Source organism: Struthio camelus, chromosome 2 (genome assembly GCF_040807025.1).
Source record: "Struthio camelus isolate bStrCam1 chromosome 2, bStrCam1.hap1, whole genome shotgun sequence".
Taxonomy (NCBI): Eukaryota; Metazoa; Chordata; class Aves; order Struthioniformes; family Struthionidae; genus Struthio; species Struthio camelus.
The window spans coordinates 8404858-8424727 of NC_090943.1; the positions used below are offsets into that span (position 1 = coordinate 8404858).

A 19870-nucleotide genomic window follows, 5' to 3' on the forward strand; every position below is an offset into this window, starting at 1 on the left:
CTGTTCTCACCACAAGCTCCTGTGCAACACTAGCCAGAAGGGAAGATGTAACTGTTACCAACTCAGTAACCAGCAAATTTACCAGTGTTTCCGTAACTCAAAATGGATCTGCCCTCTCAGATACCAGGAAGTTATTGCAGAAATAATTGTCTCCCACCTAGTCACAGTAAAAGAGTGAAGACATATTTGCACTAGAACTGATAAACACTGGCCAACGACTTCACCTGCTGGCACCCTCAACACTAACAAACAGCTCCGGCTGGACAGGTCACAGTTCTGGCCTGGATCTGAACAGTGGAGACACATTTGTTGAGAACATTCCTCTGGCCAGAAATCACTGTCGTTTGAGTCTCTCATACATAAAATGGGTCACTGGGTTATTCACTAAAACAGTTGCTAGTAATTTGCTTTTGATTACTATCTCATTGTAATTCCAGAACGAAAAGAACAGGAAATTATGAAGTTTTACAGCTTTTCTTATTTATAAGGAAAAGGTCTTTTGGTTTTAAAATTCCCATGCTCTCCAGCTATCTGCTCTATGTATCAGGGTCCTCAGGGCTCAAAACAGTTAGAAAGAATTGTCTCAATAATGACCAAAGTGCTCTGGAGGAACGGCACTCCTAAGTTTCATCCACTTGATTAGCATATGTCTAAAAAAGTAATACGAAAGCATACAGTGACACCAGAAGCAGTTAAAACTTGTTTTCTGGCTCCTATTGAGGAGACAGCTTCTGATGCTTTATAAATGCAAACATATTAATGAAACAGAAGACAGGTCACGTTAACAATAAGAAAAGGTACGTCTACCAGCAAGAAGTCTATAATTGCACGGGTTTTTTAAATAGATTATTTAAATTTACTTTCAAACACCGGGCAAATAGAACATTAAAATAACACCAAAATTGTGTATCTCTAAAACCCTCCTTACACTGACATAATACATGAACATTAATGACTCTAATACTGCAGGTTGATATGCCAGCAAAGACCTCTCAATCTGTGCTTCTCTGGCTCCAAAGAATGCCGGAGAGGAAAAAAGTACACATGAATGTATCTTCTTGCAGCTTGGAACATAACCCATGAAACACTCCATTTGCAGCGCTTTCCCCTTAAGGGGATGTGAACCTTCGCAATCTCTATTACTCAAAATTTGACCTGTATAACAATCAATGTTTAATTATAACGTAGCCTTTTGCTCTTCATTGAGTAGATTTTCACTGAGTAACAATTACAAATAAGCGAGCTTCTCTCATCAAAAGTCTTGTCTGGACACTGAAAAGCTATACCAATGCGGGTAAATGTTTGCTAGATAGAAAAATTGGTGAGGATCAGTCAAAATGTGATTCACAAAGTAACTACGTACACAAGAAATAATAACAACAGTTTTTAAAAAATACAGAAGGTGAAGACAGCTCTAACTACATAGCACATACTACAAGAAATTGAGGGGGGGGAAAAAAAAAAAAAAAAAAACCTTGGAGCAGAGAGTCAGCCTTTTGCTTTTAATTGCTCCTTGGTGTGAAAGTGCCCTTTCAGCAGCACTTTACAACCCTCTGGCTATTTGCAAATCTCTCAACAGTATCTCCAGTAGACTTCTGCACTAGAAAGTGAAAGCAGAAGATTGCCTGGGGGCTACAAGCTATACCTTGAAAGGGCACTCATTTTCAGAAAGGACACGGTGAACCAAAAATGCTGAGGAGCCTGGCAACCTAAAATAATGTAAAACCTTGAAGACTGTAAAAGTTGGATGGTAACCATTTATAAATGAATATTCAACAGACTACTGCATATATCCATTATAAGAGGAGACAAAAATAAACTACTGAAAAAGGTACTTACCTTTTTTTTTTATTTTTATCTCCTCTTCTAATGAATTTATTCTTATTCTTAGACGGGTTTGACCCTTTAACCCATTTTCATGGATTTTGTAGTCATGGAAATTACAATCACAGAGCTTCAGATGTGCCAACTGCTGTGCCATCTAATACTCCTTCTGAAACAGCTAAAGCCCTGGAGCCAGATATCACTGATTATCAATGTAATTTGATCTTACAAGAACAGTCAATACTATACAGAATGTTAGAACACGTATGGGTTAAACGTTGAAAGAAAAGAGTGCAAAAGCTCCACAGACAACACCACAATCAAACTACTGAATCATCACTAACTTTAGCTTTGTATACCTTGAGCGCTCAGTTTCGCCTGAGCTGGAGTGGAGGTTGAGCTAAGAAGGGGGTCAGAAGAAGGATCCAGGAAATTGGTGGTCAAATTTGTTTTACATGAAAGTGGAAGTGATTCTTCAGGCAAATTATCTAGGCTCGTCTTATTTTGTCTACTGGTGTCTAGTAGATCTTTTCCGAAGAAAGCTTCCTGTAACGAAGACAAAGCGATTCAATGTAGAAAAAAAGCACTAGCTATTGAAAGTGTTATGTAAATGGCAAAGTTAAGGGAAAAAAAGTTAATCATTATTAAAAATATAAAAAGACAGTCTCCATCCCATACTCATTCTAGTATGGCACTATCTTTTCCAGGGCCCAATGAGTAAATATAGTGGATACAACTTACCTGAAGTAGTTATGCTATTATTATGTTATTATTATATCCACATCTTAAATTATACAGAAAAACTACAGTCATCTTAAGTACACATGGCATAGACACTGTACCTGTATTACACGTATATATAGTCTATGACTTTCCCAGGGTTTAAAGTATTGCTCCTCACTCAAAAATGAGAGCTGAAGAAGAGGAATACTACCAAACAATTTGATCAAGGCCACATAAGTTTATGGAAAACATGCAAGTACACTGAAGTCTGAGTTCTAGAACTACCATGCGGCACATTTCAGTTAGTGTAAAATCATCTCAATGACGAATAAAACACCTACAGCTGCTTAACTTACATTAATATCCTTTAAGTTATGTATTTAAATTTAATATTGCATAACAATTGCACTTGACACCTAAAGACGAGTACTAAGGAAGCTGAAAACAGCTTAGCAAATTTTCAAGTCGATTTTATTATATAACTTCTTCTGTTTTCATTTAGTCTTTAAAAAAATCTTGAATTAGGATATAACAGCTAAAAATGGAGTGAGTATGCTTTATTACCAGTTATTCCTACATTAATGAAGAAAGGATCAAGAAGCTATTCTACGTTTTCCATGAATAAAACGTGCATTAAGGAAAAATATTTATTCTTAATAATACAAAGGAAATCTTGCTTCGTTATTTTCTTTCTAGCTCATTTCCCTGCTTATCAAATACAAGTTATTTTTAGATAGAGATTGTTCTGTCTCTCTGTCAATTCTTTGCTAACTTCTCATCCCAGTATAGTCTATATGTCACGATATTTGGTAAATACCTACAAGGTAATAAGGTTTTCATGAAAAAACATGGCCGAGAAGAGTGAGAGAAATAATGTTCTCAGTGAGACAGATATAAACTGGTTGGTTTATAATCCAGTTGAAGGCAGGTAAATTGGTGAATCCACATTAATATAGTGGCCATCCTGCCCAATAACAAGTGCTACCCCTTACCTGCTAGGGCTATCACAAAAGTAATTGGGAGGCGGGGAAGAGCAGAGATCATTGTGTCAGAGAGATGCCAGGCATATAAAAACACAAATTTGTAGGAAAACCACTGCCTGCATCAAATCATTCACTCTATTTTTTTTAATTTAAAAAAATCTAGAGGAAATTACATCATCTGGCTAAGACTTCGTGCACAGTTTAGTGCAGTGCACAAGTAGACAAGCTGAAAACGTCTTGTGCTAGTTCGTAGAGAAAAAAACAGACAAGCTGTTTTTTCAGAGCAAGTAGAGCCCTATACACTGAGAGGTAATATCAGAGGTATCAGAGGATTTGAGATTTCACATACTACACAGTTGCTTATACAAACTTAGGAACATTCCTTACACAAAAGCCATTTCATATGAATGATAAATTGGGAAACAGGAAAGAAACAGTTACGGTTTAAATGTACTAAGAATTAACACACATACAGATTAATTTTTCCATGTTTTACAGACAGTGCATACCAATAGCTTTACCTGTAAGTAGGCGGGGAAGGTTTCTTCAAGTTTATTTTTCTTTTTTCTGTAACGCTTCTTTATTTTCTCTGTGCTTTCAGAAGCTGGGGTAGACTCCTCAACTGGAGTGTCTGGCAGCTGTTCTGTCCAACCTAGAAAAGTAACATGCAGGCACAAATATACGAAATACTCTGTCTCTTGCTCTAGAGGTACGGCGGTTGCTCGCTGAAGGCAGCTTCATACCTATCAGGGTGCATGAGTTTCAGCATCACTCTAGATATACCGTAAAGGTTGCTTCTGTCTACCCAGCTTTGAACCGTCACCTGATCATCTGGGCTCAGAGGTCTAAACTACCATAGGTAATACGAGTCACATCACCATCTTGTTGTACCTCACTGGCTGCAGATAACCCACTGGCTGTAGATAGACCTTTAACTTTTATATCTCAAAGCCAACCGAAGAATTTGGTATTAATTTGAGAACGATACATGCCATACAGCCAGATACTTAAAAGACAATTCCACCGAAGAAGCAGCTCCAAAATCAACACCGCTGAGTTACGTACTCATCCGCTTTCAGTTTATGCAATAAGTTTTCTCAAATTAAAAGTAAAAGAAGATTTTTTTAAGCTGAGAAGTGACTGTTGTGTAAACGACGAACAGGCTAGAAAAGAGTCTAGAGGAATCTAGAATCTAAAAGAATTCCTTCAAGGAAAACCAAATGTTTATTCAGCTATCATATTCCAAGTAGCACAGAGGCTTTTCTAACAGGCAAAACACCACAGTATGCTATTCAATCAATCAATCGATCGATACTTTATTTCGACACACCAGTGAAAACACCGCAGGTAAGAGCGAAACTTTTGAAGACCACCACCCCCCTGCCTTGCCAAAGCTAACTACATAACGTTAGTGACCCTGAGAAGTTATTTTACAAACTTTACTACTAGGCAGTGAAACGTACTCTGCTTTGCACTATACTAATCTCTTGTCACGTGTTAAGGGGACAGGGAGCAGAACGAAGCTCACCAGCACGGTGGCCTCTGCATTATTTAAGCGCCTGCTTTTGCGGGGAAGGAGAGTGGGACGGCAGAGAGTAGCAAAGTGCCCTGCAAGCTGACCAGCCCCGGCAGCTACGAGCCAGGCTGTCAGCAAGCTGTGCTGATTTAAAACATACAGAGATTTTCTGAGTTTTTTTTCCTTAATAAACAATTGTGCATGAGCAAAAAAGGAAGCTCAAACTGTTCAACTGAAGAATACTTGCTTAAGAATATTGCTTTTTAACAATATGCATTGTCCTGTTACCCAGAATGAAGTTTGTTTTTTTTTTTTTTTTTAAAAAGTTAAAGGAGCAGGTCCCTCTATATGAAGTTAAAAGCTTAACAGAAAAATGTTAAACGCTAGCTGAAACAACCTAGTATATCCTAAAATAACATTTACAAAGCAGAAAAATGTACCTGTAACACAAACATTAAACAAAAAGCAACTACTATTTCTGAATAGGGGACCCAGCCACAATACTGGGTTGCACTGATAACAGAAACATAGGTTGTCTTCCTAAAGCAGTTTTACACGTGCAACAAGAAAAAAATCTTAACTATTAGTTTTTAACACTGCCTGGATGCTGTAAAGATCAGGTCTCCATCATCCTGTACAAATACATAGCAAGAGACAGTTCTGGCTCTAAAGAAATTAAAATCTAAACAGACAAGAGAGAATAACAGGAAAAATTAAAGGCCAGAGATTTCTGAATTGCTCTCAGCCACCCTTTAGAAGTACAAGCCTCTTTCTCCTAAATATACAGGAGACGGACTCTGAACTATACATATTCGGCATCTCACCTTAGACAAGTCTCAGTATTGTCTACATTAAAGAGTGAGAATAAAGCCAGATGGGTGAAATGATTTAGTCTAATCACACATAGCAAGCAACAGAGCCAGGCCCATAAACAAACCTCGACCTCTTGTTCAGTGCCCAATCCACTGATTATTACAGTATCAGAGACATGAAATGGCTTTGCTACAAAAAGAGAGAGCAGAGTAGTGTTCTTCAGCCCTGGAAAAAAAGATGACTGACAGGGGATATCACACAAGCCTAGAAAATCTCTGTGCATTACAAATGAATACCGAATGATTCTTCATAATCTTTCCTAACAGAAACCCTGGGGGGTACCCTATGAAACTCTCAGACGTCAAGTTTAAAACAAACTAAAGGAGTTATTTCTTCACTCAACAATAAATAAAACATTGAAGTAACTAACAGAGGAGTCACAGAGGTGAAACAGATTCATAACAAGATCATATGTCCATAAATTCTCCCACAGGACACAGTCCAGAAGACAATTCTGGATCGGGACCGCACCAGGAGGAAGGTATATCAGAAAAAGGATTGCACTAATCTTGCCCCTTTTCTTGTGCTTTCTTCTGTCTTCTACTGGTCACAGCTAGGCTCAACAGAGCCCTGACAGAAGCCATCGTGACAATCACTAAAAACATTTTGCTGTGTAATACATCTCCAGACAGAATTATATAGCTTTGATTTCCATTATTTTTACTGCATTAAGCATGAGCAAATATTTTAAAATACCTTTCTGAACTTACCTTCATCTCTGCCAGGCAACTGCTCAGAAACAGAGCCAGAAGAATCTTTCCTGGAGAGAGATCTTTTAGTTTTCCCCTGCCCTGTACGACTTCTCTGACGTACCATAAATCCACCAATACCTAACAAGGAAGCAAAAGTCAAGCATATTGATTAAGACTATGTTTCACAGTAAGCATGGGAGCCAAGATTATTCCGCAGTCAAAGAGGATAACCGCATCTGTAGAGGTCTACGAATGAATCTGATGTGCTTGTTTTCATTCAGAGGCTTGCAAAGCATTTCATAATTTAATATCTCTGTAGGTGTACATGCAATTATCAAAAAGTATCAGAATTTTAGGACGGTACTACATCCACAGTAAGTTTAAACCACCAAACCTGGCAACTTTCACACGACAGTTTTTCTCTCCCGTGGCATGCTGATGAACTCCTAATATTAAAAATCCGTCTATCAAATGAAACCTCCTGGAGAACCTTAAGGGATCACAAAAACTCTACAAATTGGTGTAGGGAGCCCACCACTTCAACTGATGGCATTAGAAAAGGAAGCATCACAAAATAAAATAGATAATTAACTAAAATTACATTGCCGGAAACTCCAGAATCCTCCACTAAAGACTGACTGCAGTGCTCCTGACCCTTTACGATTACTGCATATGTCTGTACATATATCAGATAGAGGTTTGCTTAATTTTTCAGGGAAATAGCTGGCTGCAGGAAACTAACAGATGGCTGCTCAACTCATGGTCCAAAACCACTCCTGAGCAAAAGAAGTTTTCTTCTCTTGAGGACCTTTCAGTAGAAATAAATGGCCTATTATGGCATATTGCTTGTGGAGAAACAGGAAATCTCTATGAACTGATGTGGGTTCGTACCACCATCTCCACAGGATCTGCCCATCCCAGAAGGCAATACACACATGGGTATCACCTGCTGCGACGGGGCCCTTCCTCAGTGTCATGCAAAACACAGGCTGTGGAAAAGGTGGCAGAGATTTGTTTAACTGCTGTCAGCGAAGGAAGAGAAATGGGACCACGTCTTAACTCCTACCTCTTTTCCCTACTTTGCTGTATCCCTCTCCTTCGCCTCCTTAAATATCTCATTTTCTCTGTTCCCCTCTCCTACTATCTTCGTAACCCGATGACGTGGCCCATTACAGCAAGAAGGACGGACACAACCGGCCAGAACAGTATTTATGACTGAAACGACTACAGTCAACCTACCCACAGTACTGGGAGGTTGCATAACGAGAAACAAAACCAACACAAAATATAGATGCTCTGAGACATACTGAGGGGTGCGATGCACGGGCTCTTCAAAAACGCAAGCTGTGTCTAAGCAGAGCTTATTATCTTGAGTTCATTACTAGCCCTAATGAATCAGAGCTACTTCCTACAAAGTCACTTAGGTACCTCTAGCTTTTTCTGCCTGGAGACAGCTCAAGTGTTTCTGCATCCAGAACATACAGTTAATCCACAGTCAAGATAATTAAGAGCTGGCTACACTAATAAATTAAAACAAATGAATTCATTCAATAACTGAATTCATTACAGTTCACTGCCAGAAGTCACCTGCAATTACTTAAGAAATTACTCATATCAAGAATTTTAGAAAATAGGTAAGATAACCTGCAAAAAAGTTCTCTCAAGTTCAGATCCTGCCTACACAGTATCTATGTAATCATTTTTATGCAATAGAATGTATTACTGTAGATTTTTTTTTTATATACACATGCATAACATACATATTCACACATACAATTGGTCTCCAGCAATTGCATAAATACCATACATTTTCCTATCAAGTTAAGAATCTATAACAAGGTATAGATGTGAACTGTAAACTTAGAATTGACAGAATGTTAAGGGCAGGTCTGCTGCTGTGCTAAACAATATTTTTAATCACAACAGGAAAAAAATTCTAAAATCAACAGTTAAGAATGGAACACTTCCATACTACTTCCATACTCTTTCTAAAATGCCATTAACTCTATAGAAAAAGTGGTAAAACCAAACACGTGACCCACAACCATATAAATTCTGTATCCTACCAGGTCTGTATGGCTTTCGCTTTCTTTTTTTAATCCCATCAGCTCCTTCTGCTGCTTTGGTGTCATCATCCACAGCTTCCCGTTCTGGGCTGGAATCTGATTTTCCATCACAATCCATAAGATCACCTTCTGGAGAAAAAAGGCAATTATAAACTCAACTGGAATAGGGAAGGAAGATAGTTTTCCACATTTCCTGTATGTCAGTGATTTATGAGAAACTGATTGCGAATGTCAGGTTTTTCAAAAGGTGATAAGATACCTGCGCCCTTTAGCCACTTTTTAAGAAACCTACCCTCTCTCTACACACATAGACCAAGCATACGCATACATTTCCTGTGCAATTACAACGTCTACTCAAAAAGCGAGAACAAATGTCACGGTTTTGTATAAATGAATTGGAGACTTTTTTTAAGCAGTCCTCTCACAATCCTATGCCATTGCACTGTCTGAGTGGCAGAACAATTTCTTGCAATACATCAAGGAATATGGCTACAACCTACCATACGAGGTATACTTTGTTCACCCTCTCCCTAACTGTTGTTTGGTAGGGTTTATTTGTACTGAGAAGACAGACTGAAAAAATACAGCCTGCACTTGGAAGGTAATATATAACGACTCTTAGTTGGAAGGGTTTTTGAGCTGAAGCCTTGTGACTGACCGAAAGCTGACTTGTCTATGCTGAGGAGTTTACTTGTACTGTAGAAAATCCAGCCCAAAGGAATTAATCAACCTTGAAGACGAGGACTATAATTTTAAGTTTATGTTCTGCGAAAAAGCAGGGGAGAAAAGAGAAGTGAGGTACGATGGGATTATAAAAGCCTTTAGTGCTGAAGAGAGACTGAGTTAATTGTTTCTGATATCCTCAAAATGTCAACACAACAATAACCTTGCATCTTCATTTTAATGTAAGTTTTTGAAACATGTTAAATATACTCCAGTCCCTGAAAAGATACTGAAATCCAGGGACTGGAACAGATTCTCTGATTTATATGTAGGCATATAATTCTACACAGTCCAGAAACACTTCTGTAAGACAGAGACAGAATCACTGGTTATGAAACACGCCGTGTACTCTCCGTTTATACTTCTATGACAGACAGAACTGGCCTCTTCCAAACCACTTCTACTGTGGTAGAACTATAACCCCGCTTGCTTTCGAAGGCTGGGTCGCTGCCCAGACTTTCCCATTGACCGAGTCTTTCTGGAGTTCTAACAACGCTGCTGGTGGATGGGCAAAGGCAGGTCCTCACTGAACACCAGGGCTGATGAGAGCCCAGGGGAGCCTTCTTCGTAACACCTCCCCTTCTGGCAGAAAAGACACCTGCTGGAGTTCTGAAGCGTTCCCACATGCCACAGCAGTATGCAGAACGCTAAACTTCACAACAGCTGCTCCCATTTCTTCACAAATGCTCTACAAATAGTAGCAGAAAAGCCACATTAAGTCCACTGAAGCTCCTAAAGCAAGCTGAATTGTCAAGTGAATTTGTAAGATAGGTGGGACACTTGATGAAAAATGGGTTAGACGGTAACAGGATTACCATGAACCTAGATTTCCCGCATACGTCATTCTTCTCGTTTCTGGAACTTCTGGAGTAGAACTAAGCATTTCTCATGTTTGCCTGAAATTACCGTGTTGTTCCAATGAAAGCAGTACTATAGCTTTATTTAGCCTGATGCCCATACAAAAATTGCTGACTTTCAGAGAGCAGGCTCTCTGCAGAGCACATGTAGCAAGTCCAGAGCCCCCCAGGAAACCCAGTCAACCTACCATGCACGTGCCATGCAGTTACAGCCACATAAACAAACGTGCCCTCGCTCCCAATGCATGAAAAGATAACGTGTGCAACATGTGCATCTCCCAGGGGGAAAAAAAAGGCAAGGAAAGACGATTATAACTGAAATTCAAGAAAGACCGTACAAGCCTCGACTTTCCTGTTCATACTTTGCTATTACATTTACGTATCTTGTTATCTACTTGAAAAGGCACACCGTGGCCACTGAAAAGGCCACTGGGTGGAAGATGCAGTTTGATTAAGTTAAGAGGTACGCATTTGTAAAAATAAAGATTAACCACAGAAGAACAACAAGGGAAGTGGGTAATTCTCTATCTCCATGTCTTCAAACCAAAATCAAAAGCTTCTCTGCTTTCAACAACCCACCTGATGGACTAAATAAAGGCATAACGGGGTGAAACGCTAGAGCCTGTGTAATGCTAATCTACCAAACCCTATGACTCCTGAAGACAACAAAAGAAAAACTACTTCACTGTTTTAAAGGTTTTAAACAAATAAAGAGAATCTATAAAAAAAAAAAAACACGAAAAACACTTCTAGTCAACAGCAGAAGGCAAGTAAAAATGTGCTAATCAAACAACAGGAACGATACTTGTATCAACAAGTTAACATGGAAACTGCGCTGATGGTTAAACTACCCAGTTATCTCAAGTACACTCTCTGTATCTAAAAAAAGCTTCTTATGACATTTAATCTGATTAACAACAAGGCAATGTTGCATAAACAGAAAGCACTTTAGATTGTGGGGAGGTGCAGCGCCTGTGTTCCACTTGTAACAGACACCTGCATGACTAATGTAATGACTTTCACACCTGCTGTTTAAGTAAGCCTCTCCTCAGGCCATGGATTAACACCTATGCTACCGATATACTTATCAGGATGTACAGGCAGACTACCGCAAACAGGACAGCAGAACAGTACTGTACCATGCTGGCTACTGTGTCTAGTGTTGGAGAATGCTGATTTAAGGTACAAAGAGGCAGGCGGCTCCTACTCGCGTCTTCTCCCACTCTCACCTCCAATCCTCGGGCTCGTCTGGCTGTGGCTGCTCTGCCTGCCTTAGCTGTGCGGGAAGCAGATGAGGCACGTACTGCTGGCCCCAGGGACACCTGAACGTTTGCTCCAAGTCCAGCCGTGGAGCGAAGGAGCTCACCCATGCACTTCTACAATTGACTCCAGTCTCACCGCTATACACAGGTGAGGTTTCTGGGTACAGGGCAGGTACTAGCAGCCCTCTTGCCAGGCCCAGAGACAACGCAAACACTGTTACCCCTGCCCCAATGACCCTACACTCTGCCCTGGAAATTGAAATCCTTTGTTAGGGCTCTGTGTATTATGTCAGCTATTGGAACCAGAGCAACATCCCAGAATTCAATTCCAAACTTAAATTCTATCTTGAATTCTGCGCTTTGGAGATGAGGTCAAACAAAACATTTTTTTTTTTTGGCTAGGGAAATAAAAGGAAGTATTTTTTTCCCTCTCAGACTCTCAGATCAGCCAAGCTCTTTCTTTCAGAGGGGGGAAAAAAAAACAAACAAACAAGAAAATTCACTCCCCCAGAGGGCTCATTACTTCACTTTCTCCTTAGTTTTAAATGTTAGGTCTACAGTGACATTGCTTTATTGAGCCCAATGATAACACTTTCAAACAGTGTTCGCACTAAGTTTGAGAGCCTGAAAATGCACTTGTTCTCAGTGAGCGCACAATATTTGCCACAGGTAACCCAAGAATTAGACAAAACGGCCATGTGTGTTTCCAGCGTTGCCAGCCTCAGAGAGGCAGATTTCATATGGCATGGATGACACAACCAGAACAACAGTAAGAAAAGCCCTGGCACGGACAACAACGAGCTGTGATTGTTGTCCAAGTAATTCTCACAAAACATTCAGTAGAGAACATATGAGAATCATTATAATAAAAGCTCTCAGAAATGTATGCAGTATACACATCTACTGCAACACTCCAAGATAAAAGAAAACATGCCAAAAAGTAGAGCACTACCTCTACTGTCATCCATCTCTCCATCTCTTGAGTGTTCTGACTGGGCATCTGGGGGTGTCTGAAGTACAGCCACACTGTTCTGGTTTATTATCTTCAATTTAAGCTTTGGTTTCGTCCGTTTTCTTCTAGGTACTGTAACAGTTAGGCTCTGTAACTGAGACATGCCGGATTCTGTCAAGCAGACTCCATCCTGCGTGTATGTCTTCGGTGGGTCTATAAAAGTTAAATGAATCGTAACAGCAATATAAAACTCTCTGATTTACAAGTCTTAGATTTTTATGAATTGTACTTTAAAGAGTTAATAATCACATGTATGGCACTGATTCATGAGTGAGGAAATCAATATAAATAACGCAGAGATATCTGATACTGTCTTACATGTTACAGTTAAAGCTTTAGAGCCTGAACTTAAACCCAGGAACAAGGCCAGTATTTTGCTACAAAACAACTCACACCAAGAACTCATTAAAAGAATGATCTGATTCTGGCAACTGATGTCCTGCAGGGTATTCCCCTCTATGTGGCACTCGTATAAACTCTGCAAGTCTTAGTTGGGGTCCCTGTTGCTTATCAGCCCAGGTCCTTACACAGCCCTCAGCACTGTAGCTTCACATTAATCAGTATCAGCCTCCTAGAACCCTTAGCGGGACAGGTAAATTATTCACCCTACAGACAAAAAAAAAACCAGGACAGGTCAAAGTGAGCTGCTCAAGATTGAACGGGAAATCTTGCTTAGAACCCAAGTGTCCCAAGACCTGCAAGAGCGCTTTCCCCTCAAGCTGTCACGGGACAACTGTGTCTACCAATAAACTTGTCCCAACATTCCTTGATTCGCCATGGAGAAAGGCGTTGCTGTCCAGTCACCTGTTCTGGGGGCCGGCAAGCACCAGTTTGGTAACTTTCAAGGAGTTACCAAATAACGAAGAGGCTGCAATGATGCTTCTCCTCTTGGGGCTAATTAAATAATGACTTGGCAACACACGTTCTGAAAGCACACAAACATCATATCGCTTGTTCCCTTTAACCAAAAATATTTTCTTATGTAACATCTCACATCCCAAAACACAGCTGGTTCTTGGAAACAGAATTATGGAACATCATTCTCACAACATCAACTTTCTTATGTGGCACTAAAGAAGAATATATATATTTTTAAAAGATTGCATACTCTTTCAGATTGAATATTTGAGGGGAGAACCTTCCTTCAGAATGCACTTGGGCAGTATCAAATGGAACAAAATCCTGACCTGAGGGAAGCTTTTAGGTACTGTCACTACAATAAATGACTTCTGAGTAGGTTTGTCAAGATTATACATTTCCTAGCACAAATTCAACCAAAATACAGAAAAGCTGTATCCTCCTCCTACAGCTCGAGCACGTAAATACTTTTCGAAACACGCTTGACTCAGCCCCACAACGTTTTCTCTGCCAGTACTAAGGCAAGCAAGGAAGTCTTTGCAAGATCACAGCATAATTAAAGGTATTACAGTGCAGGTATGGCAGGCAACAGAAAAGAAAGAAGAGAGAATAAGAAAAAAAAAAAATGAAAAGCATGCTGTGATAACTGAAAGACAGTTAATGCGGTGTGTTACAAAATCATAGAGAAAGTAATTTTTGTCTCATGTAAAAATATACCCTTAAAATAGGCTAAATTATCACAGATTAAGCATTTACATTTTTACCTAGTTCTTTTGATTTTGAAATAATCTGAGCTCCAACTGATGAATCACAACAGTCCAAAGAAGGCACTGAAAAATATAAGGAAAATCATTTCAACTTTTAAAAACGGTGACTTGATTTAAACTGAAACTATCAATTGATTTTCTTTCAAACAGTTCTGTTAAATTCCCTAATTTATAATGCTGGCAACCTTTAGCAGCACCTTTAAACTAAAGTGCTCTTCAGCGTCACAGAAGATGTGACTACAAAACAAGCCTGGTATTAAGTGAAGTCTTCCAATTTGCTAGAGCCAAGAACGGTACTGGAACCGCACCGAATTCAGTGGTAGATGATCTCCTTCTACCGGACCAGAGAAAAATGAATTCGCTGGATCTACTGGATGGTAAAGCAACCTCTACCTTAGTCACGACATCAAGTTTTTGCTGACCTAAGCGTGACTAATGGGAGAGCTTTGAGAATCAGGCATCTGCAGCTATTTCTTTTCCTCAAGGATTGATTTCGGCACTCCAATAGCTTCACACGCAAGAGTCCAGCGGGGTCTATGCTTTCAGATGTCTTACGTAACAGATATGAGAAACAAAATGAGGTTGATGGAGCATCTGGAACAGATGATAACGACTTGTTGAAGTCAGATGTGGTAATTCTTCTCCAAGATAAGAGTACGGATAGATGGAACAGCAGAAACTCTATTTGAAAGTTATGGCTTGCGCCTTCCAGGAAGCACTGGAACAGCGTGACTGAACAAACAGCAATCAAGACGTCCTACACTGCTGGCTCCTACTGTTGTAGGTGGAAGTGCTTTTCCCACCTGCCTTAATTACAGTGACTGTAATCTCGCTTCATTAACCTGTGATCTGCAGACTAGACTTCTAATGTAAGCAGTAGCTTTATAGAGCTCATGTAGACAGAGTAAGAATGGGGAAAGTTAGAAGCTTCCTTCTCAGAAACAATGAGACAGAACTAAAATCAAGAAAACTGTTATTTTGGCATGGCTAGGTGTACCATTCATGCAAGTTTCTTAAACATTTTTTCCTTTTTTTTCCTAGAAATCTTACCCAAGCCAAATTTAAGACTCAGGTAAGCATCCAGAATACCTAATTTGTATGTACTACACAAGCCCAGGCCACCGAGGCAAAGTATGTGTGGTAGATTCAGTGTTTCGCAGACATGTCAGATCAACTCCATGTGTGCTAGCGATAATGATCTCACACACAAATATGGGAGTCAGAGACAAGACTAGGAAAAGCACAGAGTTCCATATAACGCTTTAATTTGTTGCTAAATACAAAACAAGTGTGCAGGAGATAAAAGACTTGAAATCTAGAGAACGCTTTCTAAGCATGTAAAAGATGAAGTGAAAGTCCAGTCCCTTAAAAGTCTCTGAATATTGCACCTGCAAAATGTTCTATGCGAGGTGTAACTAAAGTACATGATATAACCAACAGAAAATGAATATTTTGTGCAATTAGTAAATGAAAGTAGTCCATCAGCATTACTGAAAAAAATGACAATCAAAAGGGGAAAGAAAAGACAAGGGAGAAAAATCTGGAAATGAAACTTTGAAAGAGATGTTGAGCTGGAGAGAAACAAAAAAAGACACGTGAGGCTGTAGGATGCAAAATATTTAAAATCACTGAATTGAAACAACAGAAAATGGCAGACTGCAATGAATACTCAAAGAGGAACGAGGCTTCATCTGTTCATTTAACTGATTACAATTTACAAGATGTTTTAAATCAGAGAGAGCAATTATCGAACGAGAACCTAAGGAAAATAAAAAATGCAGGAAGACAGCTGTCACTGAGAACTTGATATACTTATTAAAAGTCAAACAACAGGGACTATTCTTCAAGGCCAGGTCAGATTATGAACATTTCTAGCTCTGGAAACAGAACGGAGTTGAAATACTCAAATAAATGAGCTGACAGTGACAAAGGTGAGGCCTTCAGAGACCAACTCACAGAAGTCGCACAAACAAACAACATTTGCAGATGGTATTAAACAGAGTTCCCAAAAAGGAGCCTATCAGAGTTCAGTTTAAGGATTAAATCAATAAAAAGGGTAACGGAGAAATATGAGATCTAAATTAGAGAGAGATTGGATACAAAAAAACAAATCCACAGAACAAAGAGGGGTCACTGCTTTCTAAGCCACTTAGCTAAGTTTAACCAAAATTTTAAAGGGTTTAAATGTGATGAATGACAGAGTTTTGCACTGTCAGTTTAAAAAAACTGCACAGAACACAATACGATGCGAAAAATCACAGTTTGAAAGAGGCAGGATGCTGCAATCTTTAAGGCTGGAATAGAAAGGAACAGTTCTGGGCAGAAACAAATTCAGCATAAGAGACAGAGCAAAATGGTTGACGTAGAAACATGACAATGCCAGAATATTATCAGATGCCTGCATAATTACATGCATGACACAAGAGTTTTTTTTGTTCGTAAACAGACAACAACCTACAAGTAGGTAACAGCAACTTCTAAAATAAGCATTCCAAAAAATCAGAAACTCAAAACTTAAACATTTTCATATATATTACTACACTGCTTTTTTATCCTGTATTCGTGAAGCACACAGAATAAATTTTAGGTTCAATAAAATCTTGATTCGGTTTTGTGACGACTGTACAACAGAGGTTCCAAGCATAACACGTACACCACCAGCAGTACCGCACATCTCTGAAGCGGTAAGTGATATGAACTCCTCAGTGCCTCTGTGGACAAGCTTATTTGAGCCACAGGAAGACTACATGCGTGCAGGTGGCTACTAAAAGCTATAGGCACACCAGTCAAACCTGGCTGTTATTGTGTCACTGCAGCTCTCCTCTCTTCAGCTCTGTCGCCTGCTAAAGAAAGTCAGGCAGAGCTGCTACCTGTGCCTCCTGCAGGAAAGAGGAACAGCACCAAGGTGGAAGGAAGCTGCAGTATGTGGACAGAGAGAGGATGGGAATAAGTGAGGAAGGGATGGAGCTTACAGATGGGGCATTGAGTTGAGTTGCCATGCACAAGGGTAAATGGAGAGAGGCAGAAGTGATGGGAGGATGGTCCAGACGTACTGGTGTGGGAGCATGTGGCTAGAGATGAGAGATGCACACACCCCTCCTGTACGCGCGCAGCAATTACAGCACCAAGGGAAAAGCTGCTGCTACCTATAGCAGTTGCCAGCGCCCAGTCACAATAATACTCAAGTAAATGAAATGAGAGAACCTCTTCCACAACACACAACAATGTGCTGAGAGTCACAGGCTATAACTTGAGACCGTATTAAAAACAACCTGACGAACACTGATTAGAGATGATTATTTCAAAAGAATCTAGACATTACAGGTTTACGGTGTTTTGGAGCAAGTTTTACCACCTTGTGGCTGCGGATATTTATGCATGTTCAAGAAGAGAAACCAATTCATCTTTTATTTCTGGTTCCTGAAGAAGATGACTTTGTAAGATTATCAGATATGCGTCTGGTGTTGTTAAGATGAGATAGGGAAGAGCTCTCATAAATTTAGATGTTTCGGTTTTCTTAAGCGGAGAAAAATGGGAGCTCTTTCTCAATTCCTACATTCTAGAAGGTTTTTACTCACTACCAACAACAAACCTATTTCTTCACCTGCAATATCCTGGTACGTTTTTAGGTTGAGGGGCTCTTGCCTCTGTTACAAAGAAAGTAGTTTAAAAGCCCATAATACTACTTGTAAACGTTAATATCCTCTGTCACACATCAAATGGAAAGAGAAAGAAGCATCCCGCTAAGAAACGCACAATATGCAATATTCTGAGAAACAGCACGCTGTTAAGTAATGTTTGTTTCATCAAGTTTATCAAATGCTAACCATTCTCACCTTGAAACAAAAAATTACAAAGAATTTTCAAATGAGTTGTAAAAGAATTAGCAAAAGACTAAAACATATTTTATACAAAAGTACATGCAAGTATTTTTTATGAACATGCACCAAGTGACATATTCGGACATGCAATTGTTGAAGTGTACACACATTAAAGAGATTATTACACATACGGAGTCAAAGAATAATAAGCAGAGAAACTTATCTCATTAAAAAAAGGGTGAAAAGAAACTGCAAAGAAAGCTTGGGAACTCTCTAACAGGTCGTGCAGGACTGATTCCTGGCAACAAACCAGGAACAACTTCTCTAGAAGACAAACCTCAGCAACAAAACTTCACAAAGGTGTGTAGGAAGGACCAGCTCTGGGGCCATTTGATGCCTGGAAGTGAAACATCTGTGATGCTGTCTACTGAAGCTGTCCCATCTCACACATTATGGGCTTTAATTATCTTCTAAAAAGGTAGCTCTGCCAGCTTATAAGAGGCAGGAAGAGGCACTACTTGTTACGTGGACTGGTTTTTTGTTTTTTTTTTCCCCAAGTGCCCAGAAACTTATTATCAAAAGAAATAAAAACCTGTGTCATCTCTGCAAGTTTCTTGTTTTTCCCAGCTACAAAACTTTTTCTTGCTGAATTTGCTGAATTTGTGAAAGTAGATCTCAAAAATGAAGTGACCTGGAGAAATATGTAAGCCTAAGTGATTCTAACTTCTAATAGCGATACCAGTGGAAGCTAAGAAATGCTCCACGACTGCATATAGTCGAACAATTTATAAACTTCCAAAGCCACGTCAATAAGTTACAATTAATATCAAGCTGTTATGAGGACACGCCAGCCTAAAGGAACAACAGATGCTCTACAGAACTCTTCTTGGCAGACCTCTTAAACGCATGCCTCGTGACATCTTTAACTCTTGATAAGGAAAACCAATCTCTTACTGACATCCTCCTCGTGGATATAAACATTTACTGAAACACTTTCTTAGTTCTTGTGCTTTCCTCCTCGCACACTTTCAAAAAACCGGTGATACCCCAAACAGCCAAGAAAGGGTTAACGTGAATACTTACACATGCTATTATTCTAAAAACATGCAGAGATGTCAGTGCTCTGTTAAAGCAGCAGACTGGAGCAGAAACTCCAGTGAGCTTACGAGAAAACAGAGAAAACAGACCCAGGATACTACCCTCGTAGCTAGGCCATAAATCACCTAACAGGCCACTCACAACAAAAATAACCGATACCAGCCCACAGATCCGGACACTGTAGCTGTGCGCAAGGACAACAACTGCAGTAACCTCAGCTCCTAAAGCGCTAATGCTGTGGAACTGTTTAATACAGAATAACAAGAAAATACATTCAGTGAAAACACGGGCAGAGAAGGGCGAAGTTCATCAGAAAGTACGATGCATTTTAGCTAACGAAAAACCGGTGACTCCTAAACAGAAAAGTATGGGGCATTCTTTCAGTGAATACAGCCAGGGAAAAACTGATCCTAAGTTCTGGGAGAGCTGAGGGAGCGGCATTAATAAAACGTGAGCGAGGAGGGGAAAAAAGCTCATATGACTCATTATGGCTACTGCTGCTTCAGAAGGCCTCAAAGAACTGAGGCACTGAAAATGTTTCTGCTTGGAATTGATTTTAAGGTTCTTCTGTAGATCAAATAAAGATGTGAGAATCTTTAGAGAACTAGGCTTTCCTCCTTCCATCTAACAAAGCGAGAAGCGTTTTACCCTTTCAGTACCAAATGCTTTTAAGCCATTTACCCAACCTATCTTCAATAAATTTGGCCAGAAGCCCCCCTGCTAGGTTTTTTGCTTTGCTATAGAGATGGCCTTATGGCCAATCACTAGTGGGCGTGAATGAGCTGAGGACACTGC

General features: G+C 39.7%; 1 protein-coding gene across 31 annotated transcripts in view; it reads right to left on the reverse strand.

Annotated features, from left to right (window-relative positions):
- The window catches only part of KMT2C (lysine methyltransferase 2C), a 207594-nt gene that overhangs the window by 47428 nt on the left and 140296 nt on the right, over positions 1 to 19870 (reverse strand). For 15 of the 31 annotated variants that reach the window (XR_011139519.1, XM_068934237.1, XM_068934226.1 and 12 more), the window contains 6 exons: positions 14154 to 14219; positions 12472 to 12684; positions 8678 to 8806; positions 6630 to 6749; positions 4052 to 4182; positions 2184 to 2370 (listed from right to left, as the gene is read on the reverse strand). Coding sequence is in view for 30 of the 31 variants with exons in the window: in XM_068934237.1 (XP_068790338.1) it covers positions 2184 to 2370; positions 4052 to 4182; positions 6630 to 6749; positions 8678 to 8806; positions 12472 to 12684; positions 14154 to 14219 (846 nt within the window). In the remaining variant the exon portion in view is untranslated. The remainder of the gene's footprint in view (positions 1 to 2183; positions 2371 to 4051; positions 4183 to 6629; positions 6750 to 8677; positions 8807 to 12471; positions 12685 to 14153; positions 14220 to 19870) is intronic. The other 16 variants (XM_068934238.1, XM_068934245.1, XM_068934227.1 and 13 more) reach the window with 4 other exon arrangements.